This window comes from Marmota flaviventris, chromosome 4 (assembly GCF_047511675.1).
Source record: "Marmota flaviventris isolate mMarFla1 chromosome 4, mMarFla1.hap1, whole genome shotgun sequence".
Taxonomy (NCBI): domain Eukaryota; kingdom Metazoa; phylum Chordata; class Mammalia; order Rodentia; family Sciuridae; genus Marmota; species Marmota flaviventris.
Window position 1 is genome coordinate 167,234,506 of NC_092501.1, and position 23,447 is coordinate 167,257,952.

A 23,447-nucleotide genomic window follows, 5' to 3' on the forward strand; every position below is an offset into this window, starting at 1 on the left:
TTTGTTTGATAGATCTATCAAGAGGTGTGTTAAAGAGGTGAAAGAGGTGTGTTAAAGTCACCCAGAATTATTGTGTTGAGATCTATTTGACTCTTGAACTTGAGAAGAGTTTGATTGATGAATGCAGATGCTCCGTTGTTTGGGGGCATATATGTCTTGTTGTTATGTCTTGTTGATGAGTGATTCTATTAAGCAATATGAAATGTCCATCTTTATCCCTGTTGATCAACTTTATTTGATATGAGGATGGAAACCTCTGCTTGCTTAGGTAGGCCATGTGAATGGTATGTTTTATCCCAACCTTTCACCTTCATCTTTTCCTATGAGTCTCTTGAAGGCAGCATATTATTAGACCTTCTTCTTCTTCTTTTTTTTGAATCCAATCTACCAGCCTATGTCTTTTGATTGTTGAGTTTAGGCCATTAACATTTAGGCTTATTATTGAGACGTGATTTGTATCACCACTCATGTTGTTTATTTTTGGTATTTAGCTTGACTCGGTTTCTCCTTTGGTTGGTTTTTCCTTTACTGTAGTTCTTTCCTTTGCAGATTTTCATTATTGTTTTTCATTTCCTCCTCCTGGAATATTTTGCCAAGAATGTTCTGAAGTGCAGAGTTTCTTGCGGTAAATTCTTTTAGCTTTTGTTTATCATGGAAGGTTTTTATTTCATCATCAAATTTGAAACTTAATTTTGTTGGATATAAGATTCATGGTTGGCATCCATTATCTTTTAGAGCTTGGTACATGTGGTTCCAGGATCTCCTGGCTTTGAGAGCCTGGGTTGAAAAACCTGCTGAGATCTGAATTGGTCTTCCCTTATAGGTGTTTAGAGGAGATCCTGAGGAGCATCTTGCTCCTGGCTGTCTCACAGCTGGGCTCCTGAGGACACCAGCAGTCCGGAGTCCATGGCCAGTGCTCTGCTAAGATGGCCTCAGCCCTGGCTGTCCATCTCCTTGCCCTCTGCTCAGGCCTCCCTCCTGAGCTTGGCTCTGCTTTGCAGTCCAGTATGGGAACACCCCACTTTTGCTCCCCCCATCAGAAGGACAGAAGCCTGGGCCAGGCTGAGTGGACACCAGCCAAGCAGTCCCCTCACACCTGCTGCTCTTGGCACACCATCTCCATGGCTGTCTCTCAGGCAGCTTCACCAGGAAGGGAGGACCTCATAGTGCTGTGCACAGCAAGTCCCTGGAGCTGGGCAGCTATGCCTATGGGAGAACACTCTCTACCCGGGAAGACTCCGGCCAGACTCTGCCCAGTGCCCGCACCACAGGCCCAGCCCACCATCTCTGGATGAGCCACACTAGTGGTCTCTGGCCGGATTGTTTTACTGAAGAGCTGCTCTTGGCACATCATGGCTGCAGAGCCCATTCCGTCTCATGGCTGGACAACTGTGCAGAGTCCACCTGTGGCAGGCTGATGGCCCCTGGGTGTCCCAGCTCTCAGCTGCTGTATGGTGCTCTGTACGTGGCCACAGACGTCATCCCTGAGTGCACTCCCAGTGCTCCTGCGTGTGCCCAGGAGCTGTGTCTTCCAGGGACTCGGGTTCACACACTTGAGCAACTACACCCACATTCCCACCAGCAGCGGACAGGCACATGCGTGAGCAGGGCTTCCTTCCTCTAAACTCACAGCCTGGCCCCGAGGAGAGTGAGTTCCTTCTTTGGGAGAGGAGGTGCTGGCCCTGGGCCTGACCTGCAGCCCAGGGCAGGGCCTCGAGGTGAGGCTGGGGTGGAGACATGCCATTTCCCTCCTGAGAGGCTCTACTTACTTACCAGGAGCTGCTGTTGCTATTTCTGGGCAGGAGCCCAAAATGCACGAAGAAGCTCTCTGCCAAGGCCAAGAGCCAGCTCTACGACCCAGGCCTGCCCCTCTCAGGAACCACCAGGACACGGGTTTCTGCCTCCTGATCCTTCTGGTCAGCACCACAGTCTCAGCAACTCCACTGCCGTCCCCTAGCATCATCTCTGTCCCTGCTACACAGGAGAAGGGACTGAGGCCACTCCTAACTCCAGCTCTGCTCGGTGGCAGCCACAGTGGAGCCCCATGGCAGCCCCTTGATGCCCCCTGCTGCCTCCACCACAGCCTCCACTGAGCCCCTCGGCACTTCCACGTGAGCTCAGGCTCCCCCTGATACTCACACACAAGCAGTCGGGGGTTTATTTGAAATTCAAAAGCTTTTTGAGTCCAAGTTCATTTATGTGTTTATTTAAGTACTAGGGATTGAACCCAGGGGCGCTTAACCACCTAGCCACATCCCCAGCCCTTTTTATTTTTCAGTTTGTCTTGCTACATTGTGCAGGCTGGCCTCAAACTTAGGCTTCTCCTGCCTCAGCCTCCTGATCTGAGATGTCATCCTGGGATGACAGGTGTGCACCGCCAGGCCTGGCCCAAACTTATTTTTAGCATCCATATTGGTCTGACCTAACTATCTGCACTGGAAGGGCCATAGGCCACCGGGGACAGAGACCAGATGGTACACGTAACACAGGGTGTCAGAATTCATTGGAATAAGGAAGAAAGTAAAAAAGCCAATCAAAGAAGCTGCGGGACTCTCAACTGATTTGATCCCCCATGTGGACCACCTTCTGTAAGGAAGAAGAGGGCACCTCCTCCTGCACCGAGCCCCTCTCTCCTCCAGGCCTCCAGAGCACCCCAGGGCACCCCCAATCTTCTGGGCATGACTCAGTGGCGTCCACGAAGTTGGGAGGAGCCAGAAATGTAGATAGGCACCTGTTCACTCTGCCAACCAGCAGGTCGGTGTTGCTTAGAGGAAGCAGGTCAGGAAGACCTTCCGAAACCCAAGCATCCATGAGAAGAGACAGAGACAGAGACAGAGAGAGAGAGAAATAGGGAGACAGAGACAGAGACAGAGAGAGATAGGGAGACAGCACCAGGCAGAGTGCCCAGCCTCTGTTGACAGAAGCTCACTTGAAAATAAGGGCACAGGCTGTGGCCTCCCAGGTGTGTGCAAGCCTAAGGGATGGCCACAGCCACCTCCCCATAGGCTCCCAGAGCCCCAGCCCAACCCTGGTGGTACCCAGGGCTGCTCCACAGCGTCCAGGACCTCTGTGTACGTTTGAAATTAAGTCTTATAAAGAAACTACCTTTCCTCTCTTTAAGACATTTTAATTACAAAATACTAGCTGTAGCCAGTTAACTCTCCACTGGTGTGCCTACGTAGGAAGGGCCCCGTCCCTGGGCCAGCCCCAGGGAGGAACAGCCAAGCCCACAGCCATCGCCTCAGAGCAGGCCGAGCCACTCTCCAGCCTCAGTTTTCCCACCAGTTTATGGGGATGGTCCCGCCTGCCTGCTGGGACGCAGCTGCTCTTCAAAGGGGTCTCTGAGTCCCTCGGGGATTACCGGGGCCACAGCACAGCCCCATGGTGGGCATGGCCCTCCTGCAAGCTTCGGCACCACCGAGCCACACAGAGCACACGCATGTCAGGGTGCAGGGCAGAGCCCGCAGCAGGGAGACAGCACCACTCAACCTGACGAGGCAGGCTAAAACCTAACCTGGGCATGCATGGGGAGCCAAGGCAGGCCCACTCTGGACACAGCACTCTTGCATGGCTGCTTCTCATGCGACCCGGGGCCACCTCCACCACAGCGAGACCCTGGAGCAGGTGGAATCCCAAGGGCTTCCCAAGGAGCGAGCGTCCTGCTCAAGTGCAGACTCGGGCAGAGGCCCCAGCTGGTGAATGGTCCCCAGGTAGTTATGACCTTAGCCTGGTCATAGGAACAGGCCTGCTGAGTAGCCCGCACCTTCACCATGGACTCACCCAGGGCAATGCAGGCTGGGCCCACTCAAGGCCCTGGTCCAGGGTAAAGTGTGGCATACAGCAGGTGCTCTCTGATGCACAGACCACTCTGCTTGGCCTTCCGTGTCCATCTGGTTCCCTCCCATCACGCCTGTCTCCAGCCTCTGTCGGTCCCTCACAGTGGCAATCTGCATCCAGCCATCAAACAATGTGGAGAAAGTCAACCAACACGCCCCCGGCACAGAAGACCTACTTCTCCTCTTTCCCAGTAGGTGAGAGCCACAGGATGCAGAGATGAGGCTGACCAGGCCGAGGCACCAGGGCCGGCTGTCAAAGCGCACACCACACAGGCTAGAGCAGGGCAGGACCCACGAACAGAGCCTGGACATCCACTGAGGCAGGAATGCGCCCGGACCTCTGACGGCACTGGCAGGCTCCTTCCTGCGGTCCTTCTGGGACCCAGGCCTTGAGACGGCAGCAGCTCCAGGCTGCTGGGAGGGCAGGTGCTCTTTGACAAGAGAGCTCCCGGCTGACAGCATGGCACAGGTCCAGCTGTGACTCACCTGGAGCACCCTCAGAGCACCATCCCTGCTTCTCCTACCACAGGTGCCACCCCTGGTGCAGGCTGGCACACCTGCAGTGCTCACACGCCCACCCGCATCCACGAAGCACAACACGCCAGACTTTCCCAGGGACACGTCTGCCTTGAGGCACAGGTTCCAGATTCAGAGGGCAGGGGTTCTGGGCCCTCTGCACCCGGATGCCCACCCCACCTGCACTTGCAGAGGCTGGTTTCAGCTCCAAATACCAGGAAGACCCACTGGCTCCTGGCGGAAGATGCCCTCTGACTAGCAGCAACAGGACCCAGGCTCTCCTGCCCACGAAGCAGACAGGCCCACTCATGGTTCTGAAGCTCCTTTCTCCTTCAGGGGCTGAGCTCAGCTGGCTCGGAGGGCCTGTGTGTGCAGAAGGGCAGAGGAGCCACCCCATCTGTCCTTGAAGGTGTGGATACCACCAGAGCCACCTAAGTGAGAGGTTCAGAATGCAGACCTGAAAGCCATGTCCTTCCTGCACGCCACAGAACTGAGAGGCCACTCCTGGAAAGGGAAAGAGCACTCCTACTGTAATCAGAAAGATGATGAGTCAGGACAAAGAGAACTGGTCAGGATCAACTGAAAAATGAAGGTGGGACAGAGTGGAGACCCATGGACCAGTGGCCTGGGACTGAGCCCAATCTGGGCCCACAGCTGCCATGCCCTGGACCCGGGAGAGACAGACCACAGTCCCTGAAATGTCTCTGTAATAAAATAATAAAACCTGCAAACAGGTTTTCACACTTCTATATGATTTCAAATTATCAAAAGGACATTTCATGGCATATGAAAATTATGTGCAGCTTAAATGTCAGTGTCCATAAGTAAGATGGGACAGAGAGGCAGCCTGTCCCCACCGGTGCTCCATCTATGGCTGCGGCAGTACAGGGCAGCCAGTGGCTGCCAGTCCAGCTGTTCCTGACCGCCTGCTCTGGCTTGCACGGGCTGGGCTCCCAGGCTTCCTCAGTCCTGTGAAGATCTGCATGGAGCACACACCACAAATTCCTGCAAGTCCACGTACTCTTGGTGCTTGCTGGGGAGTGGGAAGCCCCCTTAAAGACCCCCATGTGGCAGGGCAGGGCAACTGGCATGAGCAGACCCACCCTCCAGGTGCCATCCTAACTTGGCTGAGTGACAGCATCGGCAGGGAATGGAAGCCAACAGGAGCCCACCCAGCTCTCCGTTCCACCAGGAGAGAAAGAAGGCCCTCCTGCTGCCCTGCACAGAACTGCCTTGCGGCACCCACACAAAAGCCATCTCCACTGCAGGCTGCAGTACCTTCTTATCCCAGCCTCTGGTCATCAGCTCTTCCCACACCTGCAAAGGCAGTGGCAGGGTTAGGACTTATTCCCGGTCGGCAGTGAGGTCTCTTGGGGACTGTAAACCCATCTTGGTGGACAACACCAGCGGCAGCTCAGAGAAGAGAGCCCCCTACCCGGGTGCTGCTGGGGAGGAACAGGCGCCCCCTTTGCCTTTGTTCCCAGGACCAACTAGAAGCAAGTGTTTTAAGTTCCGCAGTGCCAGAGCCCTCAACACCTAAAGTGGCAGTCAGGCTCTGAACAAGACCCGGCTGGTGACAGCAAGTACGGATGAGAGGAGCAAGGCAGCCCTGAAGGGGCTTGACAGCCACGAGTGCCGCCCAGCACTGACAGCTGCCTGTCACTGCAGTGAGGCTGCCGGTGGACCAAAGGACACTGCAGATACTCCCTGGACATGGTAGATCAGTGGGCAGTGCTGTGCAGACCAGTTGCCCCTGACAAACCTCCACAGAGAGCAGGGCCAGCAGGAAGCCTGCCTGGTAGTGCTGCCACCAGAACCCAGGCTGTGGCACGGGAGGCTCAAGGTTAGCCACTCAGCCCACACTCTTCGGTCTCCACTGCCATAAGCCATACTTCTAAGTCCCAAGCAGACAGGAGCTCAGTGCCAGGGACCCTAGCCACGCAAGGCAGTCCACACTCCTCTGTTAGACTGCAAACTCATCTGTGGAGCTTAAAATGAATTTCCTCTGGTCCTGTGCTCTCTATTCTGGATTTCCTGAGGTTTCCTTTATTAGACTAGAGTCCAAAGCTATCTTGAAACAGGCTCTGGGGCATCTCTGCCTCGCAGGTCTGTGGGGGAGCAGGGACTGAGGACAGGCTGGTCACTTAATCAGCATTTGTCAGCCCTGATGGCCAGCGCAAGCTGCAATTCACTGGGTATACGTGCACCATGCCCATGCCTCCTCTGACCCTCAAGTGGCTGATGCTTTGTTCACAGTACAGTCCCAGAGGAGTCTACCCCACTGTGCACTTAGTTTAGTTGTCACAGTAAGTTGTCTCTTTACCAACAAGTCTCTCTTCTTTACCAACCTTTGTTCACTCTTAACCCTTAGAGAAGTTTAGACCAGAATCTAGTGTCCACCTAGGGGCCAGGAGACAGCCTCACTGCAGCCTGCTCTGGTAGTCATTTCTTGGCATTCCTGTTTCCACACCCATCAACAGAGAGGAAGGTGCGAGGCAGGGAGATTCCGGTATTTCGAGTGTCCATGCTGCAAGCAGTGGCAGGCCTGAACAGGAAAGGAGATTCCCATAGACAAGCTAGAATCAGAAAACACCTCAGATCCCCTGATGCTTCACTTGCAGGGTCTGAATCACGACTTCCATGCCCACCTAGCATGGAGGGCCACTGCCCAGTGCCACCATAGAGCAGAGCACCTGGGGTCCCAGCTGCATCACTTGGTGAGCTTTGTGGATGTGGGCTCAGCAGATGAACAAACCTGATGACTGACAGCAAGGCGAATCCCCCTGCAGGCTGCACCAGCTCTCCATGGAGGCTGCACTGTGGGCAATAGGTGGCACTGGCTCTGAGCTGGGGCAGCATGGGAATACTTCCTACGGGCTACAAAACTGCCCATGGAATCACTCATGCCCATGAGTCAGCTTTCTGCTGCTGTGACAAATGCCTAGATGACGACGTAGAGAAAGGTTTATCTCGGCTCACAGTCTGGAGGTCCCAGCCCGCGACCAGCTGGCCCCTGCTTCTGGCCTGTGGGGGCACAGCACAGTGGGAGTATGTGGTAGAGCTGGTCCCCAGCTGGTGCCTGCTTGGCCCAGCCCGTATGCTCTGCTACGCTCATTGAGAAAGCCCACGTTCCCACACGGAGTCTTTTCTACAGTCATGAACCCAGTCCGTGGCTCCCCAAAAGAAGCCTTGACCTTGAGCATGTCCTGGTGCTCCCCAAGCCTCACTGAGCTGCTACAAAGAGAGCAGCAGGATCCAGGTAAGACAGGTCTGTGCCAACAGGGACAAGTAGGTCACACGTATTAAGCCACCCTCCTTCCCATCCTAGAAAGGGACGATTGTCACCAGCCTTGTTTGATGGCACTAAAACTAAGGCAGAGAGGTCAAGTGAGTTAGCAGAGGACATGCAGTTAGTAAACTGCAGAGCTGGGTCCACCCAGGCCTCCTGGCCCCCAGTGTAGCACTGCCCCTTGACCCTAGGGCCTTGATGTTGGGTCCACAGAATGTTGGACAGCACAATGCAGTCCACGCCACCCATCTTCACCAGCAGATGTGCAGAGATTCACTTGCTCTCTGCCCCTGAAATGTGGAACAGCTCTTCAAGATCAAAGTCCTGGGGTCAGACACACCTTGATACCTGCAGGTATCCAAAATGGTCCACACCTCTTCTCTCCCTGCCATGTGCCATTCAGGAATACACAGGGCTTCCTGCCCACTGCTCCACTCACATCCTGCGTTGCTTATTTTGGGGGGACCCTGTGCACTGTGGGTGCTGGACAGCACCCTGCATCACCTGAGTGTGTGCCAATGGCACCCCTCAATCACTAGAAAAAATCTCCAATCCCTGCCAAATGTCATCAGGGGACAATACTGCCTGGTTCCAACCTCTGCATCACAGAAGTATGCTCATCTGCACATGCTCCCCTGGACCAGCTAGTGCAGCACACCAAGGCAAGCAGCAGGCCACCCTGCCACCAAGAAGCCCCTGCTTTCAGACCCAGGGGAGGCTCACTAGGCACCTGACAACAGAAGCCTGCAAGACACCCAGGCCTCGCCTCCTGGTTTCTGAAGTGCTTGAGAGAAAAGTGACTTCCCAGAGATGTGCAGCAATGCCAGGAAGCTGGGAGTGAGGGGTTCTATGGCTACAGCTGCCCCTGGCGGGTAGCTGAGGCCCCAGGCATTAGGAGGACCCTTGGGAGTTCAGACACCAAGAGGACCCTTGGGGGCCCGGACATCAGGAGGACCCTGGGTAGGGGTGAGCATCTCCCAGGTGTCCTGCTATTCTCTGAGCTTCTCCCTGGTGCCTGCTCTGAGGACCACCATCCTGTGTGACCCTTCACTTTCTCTTGAGATAATGAGGACTGTGTAACCTGAGCAGCACCTTGGAAGCGGGAAGACTGAGACCAAGGCACAGGTGTGTGTTCCTGGCCCAGGGTGATGCCTGAGCCCCCCTGGGCCCAGCCTGCCCCTACTCCGCCTCTGGTGGGCTGTGAGAGTGACATGCAGAGAACATGAAGCAGGGTCCTGTGGTGCCACCCATCCGCCTGCAGTCCTGTCCCCAGCCCGCCTGCTTCTGCTTTCCAAGGGAAATATGCAACTGAGGCAGATCCTCCCATGCCACCGGGAAGGGGCTGGCACCGCTCCTCAGAGCCATTGCAACGAGGGAGAATTGCACCTCAGTGGGCAGAGTCTTGGAAGACGTGAAACAGAGACCTCGTGTTTATTTTTAATGATAAAGTGTGTTCTTAATCAGAAGTGGCCATTTTATAGAATTAAAAATTAATTCTGAAGATACAGCTCTCATTACCTGTGGAAAGTTTTCAGATTTGGAAAACTTCACACTGGTGTGTTCGCACATGTATATGCATCCATGCAGGTACCCGTGAGCATGCCTGTCACATGTGCAGGTACAGGCGAGCAGCAGTGTGTTATGTACACCCCGACCCCTCCCATCTTCCTCAGCCTGATGGAGTACCCCCTTCTCAGGGGCCTCACACACCCAGCCCCACCCCATGAACATGTGGCCATGTGGAAGGGCTTTTCTCACCTCCAGGGTCTGTGTAGTCTGGGACCACGAGGCCGACCTCCCTCACAACTGTGGCCCCCAGCTCAGGGCAGCCTGCGGCCAGCAGGAAGCTGTTCTGAAAGGCTCCAAGGAGCAGACACCCAGATCCCCACTGCATCCAGCGCCCACTCCCAGGGAACCCTTGAAAACAATGACTTCACCCCCACCCAAGATCTGTGACCAACACGTCCAGTAAAACAGAGACCTGCACCATGGTGTGGGGGCCTTAAAAGCCATTCACCCCCGATCCCAAGCTTCGCCCCCTTCTACCACTCCAACCTGGCAGCACCCATTAGCAGGCACGCCCACTCTACCTCACATCATTCCCCACATCACGGCAAGCAGGTTTCCAGACAGTTCTGGGGTCTGGCGTCTATAAGCAGGCCACGCCCACCCAGTGCCTCAGCAAGCAAGCGCCCAGGGCCTCGGCAGCACAAGCCAACTCTGGGCCTTTGTGAGAGGGTACAGGGTGACTGACAGAGCAGCTTCCAGCAGCCCAGCCTCCCACTGAAGTCAGCGGTACGCCCTTAAAAACAACAACGCAAAACTGTGGCTCAAGGGCAGTTGCCAGGGGAGTGCCAGCCTGGTGGGCAGCAGGGCCCGGGCCTGGGAGTGGGCAGAACAGCCTGGGGGGCAGCAGGGCCCGGGCCTGGGAGTGGGCAGAACAGCCTGGGGGGCAGCAGGGCCCGGGCCTGGGAGTGGGCAGAACAGCCTGGGGGGCAGCAGGGCCCGGGCCTGGGAGTGGGCAGAACAGCCTGGGGGGCAGCAGGGCCCGGGCCTGGGAGTGGGCAGAACAGCCTGGTGGGCAGCAGGGCCCGGGCCTGGGAGTGGGCAGAACAGCCTGGTGGGCAGCAGGGCCCGGGCCTGGGAGTGGGCAGAACAGCCTGGTGGGCAGCAGGGCCCGGGCCTGGGAGTGGGCAGAACAGCCTGGTGGGCAGCAGGGCCCGGGCCTGGGAGTGGGCAGAACAGCCTGGTGGGCAGCAGGGCCCGGGCCTGGGAGTGGGCAGAACAGCCTGGGGGGCAGCAGGGCCCGGGCCTGGGAGTGGGCAGAACAGCCTGGGGGGCAGCAGGGCCCGGGCCTGGGAGTGGGCAGAACAGCCTGGGGGGCAGCAGGGCCCGGGCCTGGGAGTGGGCAGAACAGCCTGGGGGGCAGCAGGGCCCGGGCCTGGGAGTGGGCAGAACAGCCTGGTGGGCAGCAGGGCCTGCGGCCTGGGAGTGGGCAGAACAGCCTGGTGGGCAGCAGTGAACGGGGGCTGGGAGAAGGGAGAGCGAGGCGTCCGTGGTGCGTCCGCCCCTCCCAGCTGCCTCCAGCTCTTGGGAGGACACGATTTTCTGGGCCTGGGAAGGAGGCCAAGAAGGGAAAAGAAGCTTCCCTGGAGAAAACACAGAAATACACTCATGAAACAGGACAATTTTAAAATCAAGCCCCTGGCAGAACACAGTGAAAGTGGTTGATCTTCCACGGGACCCTTTATTTCTGGGAAACTCTCCACATGCTGCAGGCAGAACTGCGTGGGGCAGGAAATGACAAAGAGTAAAAGGAATGCCATAGCTTCCAGACAGACGGGGCCAGCTGGGGGTCAGGCCCCATGAGGCCCCGGCACTGCCACAGCCCCTCGAGGGAGCCACTGCACATCACTGCAGCACAGAGCACCCCCGGGTGTGTACCGACACTCAGAGAGCCCTGGCCTGGCGGGGCCTCTGTGCTTCCCTCCAGTAGGCATCCACATGGTCAGGAGTTCTGCACCCACAAGCTCTGGCCTGAAACAAGCTCCCCACCAGCCTTCCCTAAAGTCACCAAGGGAGGGCTTTTGTTACCAGAACCCAAGGGTCACAAGTGGCCAGTCACTCACCTGCCACTCCTGACCACTAGGCCACAGTTTGTACCTGCTGGGGTCAGTTCCGGTCATTTCTTACTAGGTATAGCTCTAACACCAAAGTTTGCACAGAGCTAAGAAGACTCAGGCTACACTGCAATAAATTCCTCTCACCTGAATTCCATGTGGTTTCCCCAGCACACAGACCAGCATGCTGGAGCTGGACGTGGGCACCTTCCAATTTATGGCCATCTGAGAGGACAGGTCAGAAACCAGTGGAAGAGAAAAGACACAAGAAAAACCCAACCTGCGAGCTTCAAACCAAAATGTGTTACACAAACACGAAACACTTAAATACTTAAAACTCAGAAGCAACTGTGGGCAAAGTCCTCAAGTCCTGGAAGGTGGAAGGGATGGTGCCCCCAGCACAGAGGCCCGGAGCAGGGCTGAGCACTCACAGGGTTCTCCGACCCAAGTGCCCCCAATACACAATCGGAGCCTGGGGTGTCAGGCTGTGCGATCAGAGAGTGTTTACAACCCCAGCTCTGTCGGGAAGAAGACAGGGGCCATTCTAAACTCTGCAATCATATGCAGCACTGACTGACTCCTTCCTGCTGCCGTGGATCTCAGAAAAGGGGAAGGCAGTGGGAGCTGCAGTGAGCCTTCCTTACGCCCCAGCCCAGCTGCAACATGTGCAGTGGAGACGTGCACCTCTGCCCGCAAGGGCCCCAGGTTGTGCACACACAAGCACGTGCATGTGTGTGTGTTCCTGTGTGTGCATGTGCACGTGCCCATATGTGCACTGTACTGGGTACACATGATGTGCTGCCCATGCATGTGCATTGTGTGTGCACGTGTGTACACGTGTGTGCACATGAGTGTATATGCTGCACAGTGTTCATCTGTGAATGCATATGTTGCTTTGTGTGCATGCATGGGTGCGTATGCATGTGTATGCATCTGAGTGTGCTTGCAGCAACCTCACAGGAGGACACCTCCCAAGAAAGGAAAGTAAGCCAACCCTGCCCTCCTGGCTCCTCTGTGATGCCCAAGATTGGGGGCATCCAGGGCCATTCCTGGGTGCGCATGTTGGCAGCAGGCACCCTACGAGCCCGGGGCAGAGTTCCTGCTCCTAGCATTCAGCCCCTACACCACACCCTGTGGTGTGATCCCGGGTTAAGAACTGACTGCAGCTATGAATGTTACCACTGCAACTGGAGCACACTGAGGGTCCTGGAACCCACAAGCAGGCATCTTTGTGTCCTTTTGCCTCAAGGTAGTAGTCTGCTTCCCTCCCTGTGCCCTTAGGGCTAGGCTTGTGGACTGGGCACAGAACCACAACCTCTCTGCAGAGAATAGCTGAGATGTGCTAGGCCAGGGGCTCCACCTTCAGCACCACAAAGACCCAGTGCAAACCCTCAAATCTAGTGCGGGGAGTCTGGGAGGTTAGGTCAGGAAGAGAGGCAGCGCCCTGTCCAGCCCCGTGGTGGCAGAGCTTTCCCAGGACTCTGGCCCTGCAGTGGTCCGCCACATGCCAGCCCTGCAGTCTTCCTGAGAAGGGGGTCTGGAATTCCCCAGCTCAGCCTTAGCCCAAAGGCCACTGGAAAACCAACATTCCAACCCAGACTCTGAGCAAGAATCTGGCCTGGCCAGCGGCCCTGGGGTCTCTACAGTGAGCTTTCCGGAATAAGCCCCTATTCCCAGTTCTCTCTAACAACACTGTGTCCCAGTCTGACCCCAGTTTTGGAGAACCCCAGTCCAGCCAGAGTCAAAATAAAGCAGATGCCCAGAGGTTTGGGGCTCACTCCCTAGATGCCTGAGTTGACTGTCCCCCACTCTTCCTGCCCCTGCCCACCACAGAACTGTGACCTCCTCTCCTGGTGCACCTGGCCTCCAATGGGAGAAAGACACCAGAAGGTGGAGCCGGGCATCGAATTCAAAGAGAGCTATGCCCCATGACCCGGGCCTACAGGCATCCACACAGACAGCCCCGAGTGCCCTTGGGGGATGTTGCTGAGACGTTCCAGGAGATTTGAGACCCACAGTCAGGACAGGGCATGCAGGGTGTCACCCGGATGCCAAGCCCTGGCCTCTCTGCACTCCGGCTGCCTACAGACAGGAGCACTGGTCAAGGCAAAGCTCTCCTGACCGAGCCCAGTCGGCTGCCTTTAAGGTGTGGAGAAGAAAGGGCTCTCGAAGCCCGATGCTCCTGTTCCAGGGAGCACAGCTGAGAAGAGCCACTGCCTGGGAACACCAGGATGCCTGGGTCTAGGAGTCAGAAGTTCTCTCAGGAAGCGCTGTAGCATGGCACTGGGTCCCTGGGCCCAACCACGGCTTTCTGTGAGTGTCACACTGGGAAGGCCACCTCACTCCTCCAAGCCTCAGACGAGCAGGAGGGAAAATATGAGTCCTGACATGTCATAGCCAGAGTCCACAGCTGTCCACAGGGCCTCAGCTCAGGCAGGGGCTCTAGGCGCAGGGCGGACGCTGGGCAGGAGAAAGGTAGAGAGGCAGATGGGATCGAAGCAGACCCTCCAGGAGTGACCCAACCAGAAGGGGAAACCACAAGAGCTGTAGACCAAGATCTTGTCCTCGAAGGAATCGAAAAAGAAGAGAACCTGAAACTAAGCCAAAGGGGGCTCTGGGACATGGGTGAGGGCCGTGGGTCAGGGGGGACCTGACAGTTAGGGAATTCTCCGTGTGGCCTCTTAACAGTGAATAAAAACTGAAGTGGGACCTACCAGGGAGGCCCAAGCTGGCCCAGTACAGCTCACACCCAGTGCCGACCAGCGGCCATCACCTGTGTTGCCTGGCCCAGCCTGGCTGTGGCTCCATCAGTCCTCAGAGGCCACACAGCAGGTCCAGAGCAGGCCCCTCGCTTGGTGTTCATCCAGTTGCTGCTCAGAGACTGCTGCAGGAGACACTTCTGTGCATCATCTCCAACATATGATCAAAGGACAGCTATCTGGCTAACCCAGCCCCTCGCCACCCTGAACGCAGCTACAGAGACCAGCTGACCCCAAAGGTCCCTCCAGGCCCAGCACCCACCTTCCAGCAGCCGACCAGCACCTGCGGGACAGACGCCAGAGTCCTTTGTCCCTCATGACCCACCTGTGTGCCCACCTGCCCCTACCCCAGGCCTGAACTTTCACCACAGGGTAACTCCTGACAAACTCCAACCCAAACACAGCATAGCAGCTCCACACCCAGCAGGCCTGGGAGTCTCCACCTGCCGCGCAGCAGGTTCAAGGCCCTTCCCCGGCAGCTTTCCAGGTCTCAGTGTCCCTTACTAAAGCACAGCATTTGATTTTGCACTTGCTTAAGTGGAGCTCCACTTTGTCACAAAATTAACACAACAAGTCGCTTCAACTTATACTAGAAACAGCAACTTCTGTTAATGAAGATCAGAGTCGTCATTAAAATCCCTCCAGACAGGTGCTATGCCACTTTGATACACGAATCAACCAAGGGCAGCAGGGACTAGGAGAGCCTTCTAAAATTGCAGAATTATGGAGAAACATGCGAGGCACCCTGTCCTGGGTCTCTGCCTCCAAGTTGGTTATAGGCTCCAGAGCTTCCACCCCATGAGCCACATGGCACCTCTAAGGACACTCTACATCTGTGAACAAAAGCAGCACCTCCCACTGCCTTCAGGCAGTGTGCAGCCCACACTCGCATCTCCCTTCTGAACACATTATGTCTGTTTAGAGCACTACATGCTGCCCTGATACCTGATGTTTGACAGCTCTGATGCAGTTTATTCCCATGTGTGGTTTCAAATGCCTCACCAGCTCCAGAGACCCTAATCAAATTGTCCCCTGCAAATGCTCTACTCCAGTTACATGAGAATGTCCACAGATCACCTCAAGGCCTCTACCTGAACCTACCTGTCTGAGGGCTGGCTGGCTGGGTGGCCAGTGGCCCTACTCAAGAATCACCTCTCCCTCCAGCTCCCTGCACAGGTTGGTCTGAGGCTGTCCCAGATCTCACAGCCAGCTCTCCACCTGCTATCCACATTCAAGGGCCAGCGGCCCCCTGGCCCTCCAACTGCTATCTGTCTTGATTCTGCAGTCACCACTTGTCCTTTCCCACCCTTCTCTGCCCCCTTTCAAATCCAAGATCACACACAAAGTAAGCAGCCCACTATACTGATGCTGTCAAGAGGAGGACGCCAAGACACACAGACCTGGTCTCAGCTCCCAAGGGCAGCATCTTTGGGCAGCTTATTTCAATGTTGTGAAGTTTTGAGGACCTCAACAGATGAGGTGGTATATACGAGTCACTTTAAATCTCCACCACCTGAAACCCACAGTAAACCCAACCTCTTCCCAGGCAAAACCTGCAGCCACAGGCCAAAGACACCCTGGCCCTAACCCCCTGCAGCTTCCGCAGGTACAGCTCAGTCATACACAGTCCTCGGCAGTTAAAAATAGCATGGGCAGCTTAGTCGAGCTCGGTTAATGGAATAGCCAAGTTAATTTTAGCATCAGAGAGCTCAAGAGAATCTAAAATCCCTGACACCAGGGACCGGGTGGCTAGCATGATACCACCTTACTCTCAGGCACTCGGGGAGCCTCCAGTATTACTATTATTATTACAAAATACCTCTCCTTGAGCCCAGTCTGGCTGCATGAAGATGCTGCTACAAAACCTATCCCAACATACCTGGTCCCTCCCTCAGGGCCATGGGCAGTTCTAACCCCCGCGAGGACCCTGGAATGGTGTGTTTCTGCCCCGGTGGAGGAGCAAGTCTGATCCAGTATGCCATCTGCCTTACTTCAGGCAGAGCTGGATCTAGAAGCCCTGAGCGTCCAGCCAATGGCTTGGGGCACCACCTGCAGCTCCGAGGCCAGGGCGAGGATTCCCTGCCCCCACTTGTCATTCTGCCTGACCACCCCCATGCAGTTCTCCTCTCACTGGGTCCCTCCTGCTTCTGGTGAGATCTGGTTTGTCGCCAGGCAAGGGAGAGTGCCAGTTGGAGGCAAACCAGCCCTGACCACAGCTCCTGCCACAGCACCAGCTGTCTGCCATGGCCACATTTAGTTGAATGGGTGGAGCTGTGGGGTTTGAGTTCAGATTGCCTGTGCCCTGCTTCCAATCTTCCAGCAAAGAGCAGGAGAACCCTTGGAGCACCAAGGTCCAGGGAGAAAGACAGGAGTGGCCAGAGATTCAAAGGAAGCCCAGCAGCAAAGACCAAGGCAGAGCCCAGCTTCCCAGGACCCATGTGCCCCACACAGACCTGGCTCTGCCTGCACCTCTGTGAAGGGAGAGGGATTTCTCATCCTGGAATGGCTAGGATTTTAAATTTTTATTTGTGGCTCAATGGAAACACGTTTGTGTATTGTTTTTCACTGAATGTTTATCAAGACAAGATGGCACTTTTTAAAACAAGTAGTAAATATTATGTAAAAGGAAAGTTTTGGGCAGCGAAGCTACCATACAAAGCCAGGGAGCACTGGGCCCAGGCATCACTGCCCAGCAGAGAAGCTGTCCCTGTAGCTGCCACCATTGACCAGTCCCAACTCTGGAGAGCTCAGCTACACACTTCCTCAACATAGTGACCTCAAGGAAGTGGCAGAGGCACTGCCGTAACAACGCAGGAATTGTTACCAGAGACACGGGTGCTTAACATTCTAAGTGTACCGAATCCTAATTGAAATGGAAAGAGACAGATTCTCCAAGACAAGAACAAAATGGCTACAATAAAATACTTAACTTCCATTTGGCTCTTCCTTCTACATCATCCCTCTGCAAGATGCAGAAGGAACAAGAAAGAGGAAGGGGAAAGGAGAGTCTTTCCATTTTCCCCAACATTAGCCTCTGAATGAGACCAAGTACTGTCACATGCTCCAAAACTAAGAACCACAGAGGCCAAGGTCCATGCCAAAAAAAAAGCTCCCCACCCTTCAGAAATGTTCTGCCTTTTTTCCTCAGCAACAGTAGTGGTAATCATGTATATTTGTGCAATTTTAGAAACAGTTTTCTTCTGTCCTTTTTGGGGGTGGAGGTGGGGAGTGTTAGGAAGCCTGACAAACACTGCCTTGTGAATTCCCACCGGATACAGCAGACAACTGCCCGCCTCCTGCAGAAGGGAAATGAGGCTACTAAGGGGAAGACGCTTGCCCTTGGTCATCCCACAAGTCACAGGCAGGAAGCCAGCTTGCCTGGAGAAGGAGTGAGTGTGTGAGAGACAGAGACAGAGAAAGACAGGGAGACAGCGATAGAAATAGAGAGAGAGTCAGGGAGACATAAGTGCAACTGCAGTGTCACGACCCCACACACTTGGTCTGGGCAAGCCAGGGAGTGGCCACAGTGGAGGTTGTACAAAGAAGCCCAGGAGCTCAGCACCCCCAGGGCATGCCGAAGGTCCTCTTTGCTCCTGTTCCACTAACAGCTTTCCCCAGGACCCGGCAGCATTCGGCTAGCAGGACAGCTGGACACCACTAAACTCCAACCTAGCTCACCCACAGTCGCTGTAGGCTTCAGCCAGCCTCTTTAACTGGGCAACACCCCTTCACATATGCACACAAAGGGGGCCCAAGTGCCTCTCCTGTGTGCACAGAAGGGGCCCAGGTGCCTCTCCTGCACCAGCCCTGTAGCTGAGGGCCCTTAAGAATGAGGAGACAGAAATGGGCCTCTTGGAGCCAGAGCACACTGGCAGGGAGCAGCTGGAGCTCGGGCACCTCTGTCCATCCTCATTATCCTCTCCCCAGAAGTTCAGCACTGCCCATTTCCCAATTAAAGACAAGAGCTCCAGCCACTGGCGTTTCACGTGCTCATTCAACGTGGGACACCAAAGAGGAGGAGAACAACCTTCTGGGGCAGCTTCCTCAAAGCTGCTTCCTCCCAGGTAGGCTTCTCACTGAGGGACAGACCCTTCCCAACACCAAGTATGGTCTGCAGTCTCTGGCAGGCAGACCAGTGAAGCTCTGTCTTTGACATTCAGGGATTTCCTTGACCTCCTGTCTTTGCCATTCTGCAAAGAAATGAATCCTCTTTAATTCAGCCACAAACACTTCCTTCTGTGCACAGTGGCTAGGGCTGGGCTAGCCCGGGTGCTGAGCACCCAGTCTGAGGGCCTGGCTCCTTCTCAGCCTTACCTACTCCAAGGCCCCTCCTGCATCCCTGCCTTCACAGACTGGAACCTGGGCTGAAGGGAACCACAGCAAACCCACCCTTAAGGGAGAGGCCTTCACCTGCTCTGGCAGGGAGGGCACACTTGAGGCACCTCCGGTAGAGAACAGTGGAAACTGAAAGCATATTCCAACCACATGAGTGGACACTGCTCAAAGCTCTGCAGGACTTCTGAGCCAGAGACAAAACTGTCTCAGCAATGATTCAAAAACCAAAATAAAGCTGACAGGAAACAACACGCTGACTGGGTCGCTGGAATCCCTGGGGCAGCATCAAATGTCATCAACAGCTGACACCCCATCAGCTGCTGGGTGCCGCAGTGCCTAGGCCCTTCTCACAGGGGAACAGGCTAGGATGTGGAGTGGGTTCAGTGGGGGAGAAAGGCCATAGCCCTGGAAGTCCCAGAATTCCTCTCCAAGGTAAACCACACTCAGCTCCTGAATGGCCTTGGTACACAGGTAATGGTCCCCAGAACAAGACCCTAATCTAGGGGCAAACTCCCATTTCACCTTGAAAGCAAAACACTGGGAAAAGCAAACCCTTCCTGATAAAACCAGGAAATCCTATCCCTTTTCCCTGAAAAACGCTTTCCCCAGCCCACTTCAGAGTCTGCTTCCCTTCCCTTCCCCCAGCTCTGATGGCCCAGAGTCAGGCCTCATGGGGGTGGGGTAAGCGCCTGAATGGCCGGCCTGCTGGCCAAAGCTCCCACGGTCAGTTCTCAATGGAAGGAGGAGGTGCTGGTGGCTCCTGTGACTCCCGCCTGGCAACCCTCTGCCAGAGGCTCCAAACGGCACACGGAGCACACAGACACACAGAGTCCTGTGCCCACGCACCAGCCTGCCACCCTTCCTGCCAGCAACCCCTGGGGAAAGGGTGGAGGAGTGTTCACACCCCACTGCAAGGAAGTTTCTGTGAACAGCCGCTGTGGTGAGATGCGGAGATTCTGATATCGGCAGATTTGACCCCTAACAGGGAAGCATCAGGACAGACCCACATGCGTGTACACAAGCAAGCAAACAGAGACGCACACAAAACCCCGCGCGCGCGCATTCTGCTGAACGGACGGACAAACGACAAACGTTGACAGACTCTGCGCGCACTCCTGCACACACAGATACACGCAAGCAGACCCCACGCACACTCCTGCACCCAAGACACACGCAGGCAGGCCCCTCATGCATGCACACTCAAGCACATCCAGACAGATGCGCGGTGCCGGATCTTCCGTCAGCTGCTTCGGAGACCCAGGACCACTAGGGCGCAGAACAGCACAGGGAGCTGGTCCCGCGGAGCCGTGGGCCCAACTTGGTCTGGCCCCGCCTGGCCCCGGGCTAGAAGGGCGTCTTTGAGGAGACGGCCGCCTGGGTCTCCGGTAGCGCCCAGAGGGCGCCGGGCCGGGAGGACACTTCTGGCTGGCCACAGGGATCCCGCCCCGCGCCGGCCGCGCGGGCACTCACCAATCTTGATCCTCACGCTCTGGAAGACCCGGAGCCCCTCTTCCTCCACCGCCATGCTGCGTGCCCGCGCCCGTCACACGCGGGAGCCCGCAGAGCCTCTCCCGAAGCGCGCGCCAGGCCCAGGGCAGTGCTGCCGCAGCGGGCAGGGGCAGCCAGAGTTCGAACCGCAGATCCAGACGGCGGAGCCCGGGAGACCCGAGAACAAGAGGACCTAGCCCAAGCGGAGGATCTAGGCGGCTGTGCCCCAGTGGGGCTGCTGGTCCGCGCTCCCTGCCTGCCACGCCCTTCCCGTCCGGCCCCGCCTACGATCCCGCCCATTGGCCGAGAGAGGGGGCGGGGGCGAGAGGCTCCGCCCTCTGTCCTGCCCCCTCTTCTCATTGGTCGGAGCCCCAAACGGATGGGGAGGAAACTGCTCCACCCACAACCCAGATTTATTTTTCCACTGGCGGAGCCTCGACGAGGGGCGGGGTCGGCCTCAGAGGCGGGATCTGGGGGGACCGACTGCGCGGCGTTCTCGGTGATGGAGACTGGCCTGGCTCGGAACCTGGACCACGACTCCAGGAGCGGCCTCGGCCCAGACCCGAGCCCCGCGGGTCGGCCCAAGCATCCGGACGCGCTTCCGAAGTCCGATGTCTACCAAGCAAGGGTCCCCGCTCGTCAGGCTCCTCCAGGCTCGGGAGACAAAGGGAAGGTCGCATGTGCCAGTCTACGTATAAGGCTAGGTTCCGTGGGACTAAGTCGTTTTTGAGATTTAAAAAGCAAAATTCAAGGGCTGGGGTTGTGGCTCACCAGTAGAGCGCTTGTCTAGCACATGCAAGGCCCTCAGTTCGATCCTCAGCACCACATAAAAATAAATAAATAGAATAAAGGTATTGTTTCCAACTACAAATAAAAAATATTTTAAAAAGCAAAATTCAGACATAAAAATATAAAGGAAAAGATTTCATCTGGCCCAACCTCGAGTACTAAAACATTATCCAGAAATGACCACCTAGAGATCACGAGGTACAAGCCGATGATTGGCTCTGGTAGAAGAAAGGTGGGGTCCAAGTGGACCTCCGCACCCTGCAGAACGGCCTTACTTGCCCCTTTGTTGTCTACCCACGACCTCTCCTCACTGGCTTGTCTGAAGAGTCCCGGCAAGACCTTCAAACAGGATGTGTACCCGTAGTTTAACTTGGAAGTTGAGAGAAGTGTCTCCTTGGCCGCTGCTCCAGCGCTTAGGCATCTCACTCAGGGCCTTGGTAGTTTCTACAACTGATGCTGTGGTGTCCATCCACACCCCTTCCTCTAGGACAGATGCTCCACCATTTACTCCTGAGCTGAGGTTGTGAGTTCAGCTACTCCCCTGCCCACTAGCTTACAGAAATGTTCCCAAAGGTTTTGCACACGGATCTCTGCTTCAGAGTCTGTGTGCAGGGGAGCACATCCTGAGGTAGGAAGCCTGGGGAACAGCCACTGTTGTGGGCCATGCTGCAGGGTGGCCTGCTGCCCCACCAGCAACAAGGACCACCCTTCAACAGACATGCTGGGCATGCGTGACCACCCCACGCAGGCAGGCTGCAGTGCTGTGAGCTGGATCCTTGTGGAAGAAACAGCAGAGGCTGGGGAAACAGTGCTTATCTGGACTGTGGCATTGTGGCTTCACATAAAGGGGTCTCCTGGTCCATGGGAAGACACTGGTCTCCTGCAGCCTGAGAACTGAAAGACCGAGAATCATAGAGACAGCTGGCCAGAAAGGATCGATATTCAGCCCACCAAAGTCAGGACCCTGGATGGGAAGAAGGTAGACCCTGAGGTCTGGGGTGGGGTCATCCGAACTAATCACTCAAAAAATCTGGTATCCCAGATACCTCCAAAGTGGCCAGGCCTGAAGAGATCTTACCACTCCCTGTTAAAAGCAAGTAGTGGCTCTGTGCCAGCAGACCCCTGGAAACCTCTTCAAGTATGGACATGCGTGCAGTCCACCGGTATCCCCTCTACCAGGTCAGCATCACCTGTCAGCTGGACAAGTGCTGACGAGGGAGCTTGACAGGCTCTGCCAGAACACTGCAGCAGGAGCTTGAGGCAGCCACAGAACACGGTCTGAAGGGTCACTTCATTGCCATGGAGATTTGCTCAGGACAGGGGACCCAGTGTCCTCATAGGCACCCCCAGTCTGCTGGATGGCCTCTTGCAGTTTTGGAAAGCAATGTCTCTCATTCAGTCAAGCCCCAGGCTGTCCAGCAGAGAGCAGAGGCAGGTCCCACAGTGCTTGGAGAAGCTGCACACCAGAGTAAGCACTCTCCACAAGATCAGCACCCAGGCCGACCAGGTTTCAAGGGAAGTCCAGAGGACACTAGTGAGACGCTCAGGGTGCTGTCCCCTCAGAGGTTCCCTCACAGAACTGGGCTTCCTGACGCAGTGGGGTTTGTCGGACAGGGAACTGACAGAGGCCAAGTGGTGATGAACTGCCACCAGAGGTGGCTGCAGTTACTGTCATGAGCGCTGAGGCTGGAGGGTGGCTGAGGGACCCAGTTGCAAAGAGCTGCAGAGACAGTTATCCAAACAGACTGCAGGATGGGGAGTCGGCCAGGAAGAGACTTGTTCATAAAGCCAAAAGAAATCAAGTATTGAACTCAGGAGACTAAAGAAAGTCGTCCCTGTCCAACTTCCAGAGCCCACCAAATGGAGGAGAGACTGTGTCCCAAGACAGTACCTGCCACAAATGTGTATGTGAGATGTTCAAAGGACCTGTGGCCACTTACCAGGGAAAGGAGACACAGCTATGTTGAGGACTGTTGTACTCAGGGTTAGACCACATCACCACTAAGGAGCCAGAGACTGTGCCTCAAAGTGGGAACATGTGAGACTCGGGAATCAAGTTAGCCTGGCCAGAACTGGCTCATAGTGAGGCCACAGATCCAGGATCACTCCCTTTGTACTGAATGTACACTTTGTGTGGATGTCTTCGGTGGTTTTCAGAACACCCCCATTGGTCCTTGGCCTATGGGCTAAGAGCCATCCCAGTCGGGAAAACCAGGTGGGGTGGCAACATGGAAAATAAAAAGCCATATTGCGTGCTGGAGGACAGAGCTCAATATTATCGTGAAAAGCCCAAGGGATTCCTTAAGTCACCAGTCCAGCTCCTGACAAGCCAAACAGATGTAGAAGGGTGACCGCAGGTTGCCATAAACTGAATCAAGTAGCAAGCCCATGGCAGCTGAGGTGCCACAACAGAACCCGTGGGCAGGAGCCCAGCTGCCCATGCCTGCCATGCAGCTGCCAGGTGCAGCCCCAGCTCTGTGAGACGAAGTCGAGGCACCTGTGGTCTCATGGCGTCCTCTTCAGCACCCTCAGTCTTGCCCTCGGCTGTATCCAGAGAGCTCTGGCCATCTCAACTTGGCTCCTGCATGGGTGCCATGGTTTGATCACACCAACTGAGAAGGTGGGCAGTTCACTGGAGTCTTTGGTTAGGCTGGCTGTTGGAGGGTGGAGAGGAAACTTTGGGAGATCCTGAGGCTCTGCACCTGGGGACACCGCCAGTGGCTCAGCTGTGCCAGGACACTCCCTGCAGACAAGCGACTGCACCGCACACTCCAGCCATGGGAAAGCGTGATCCCTGGCAGGTGCCTTTGCTTCT

At 55.8% G+C, this 23,447-nt stretch overlaps 1 protein-coding gene across 2 annotated transcripts in view; it reads right to left on the minus strand.

Annotated features, from left to right (window-relative positions):
* Rasa3 (RAS p21 protein activator 3) overlaps window positions 1-20,080 on the minus strand; it is a 77,826-nt gene extending 57,746 nt beyond the window's left edge. Inside the window, exon 1 of one of the 2 annotated variants that reach the window (XM_027938797.2) lies at window positions 19,826-20,080. In XM_027938797.2, the coding sequence (XP_027794598.2) occupies window positions 19,826-19,880 (55 nt within the window). In that variant the 5' untranslated portion in view covers window positions 19,881-20,080. The remainder of the gene's footprint in view (window positions 1-19,825) is intronic. The other variant, XM_027938798.2, reaches the window with a different exon arrangement.
* Window positions 20,081-23,447: the final 3,367 nt, after the last annotated feature.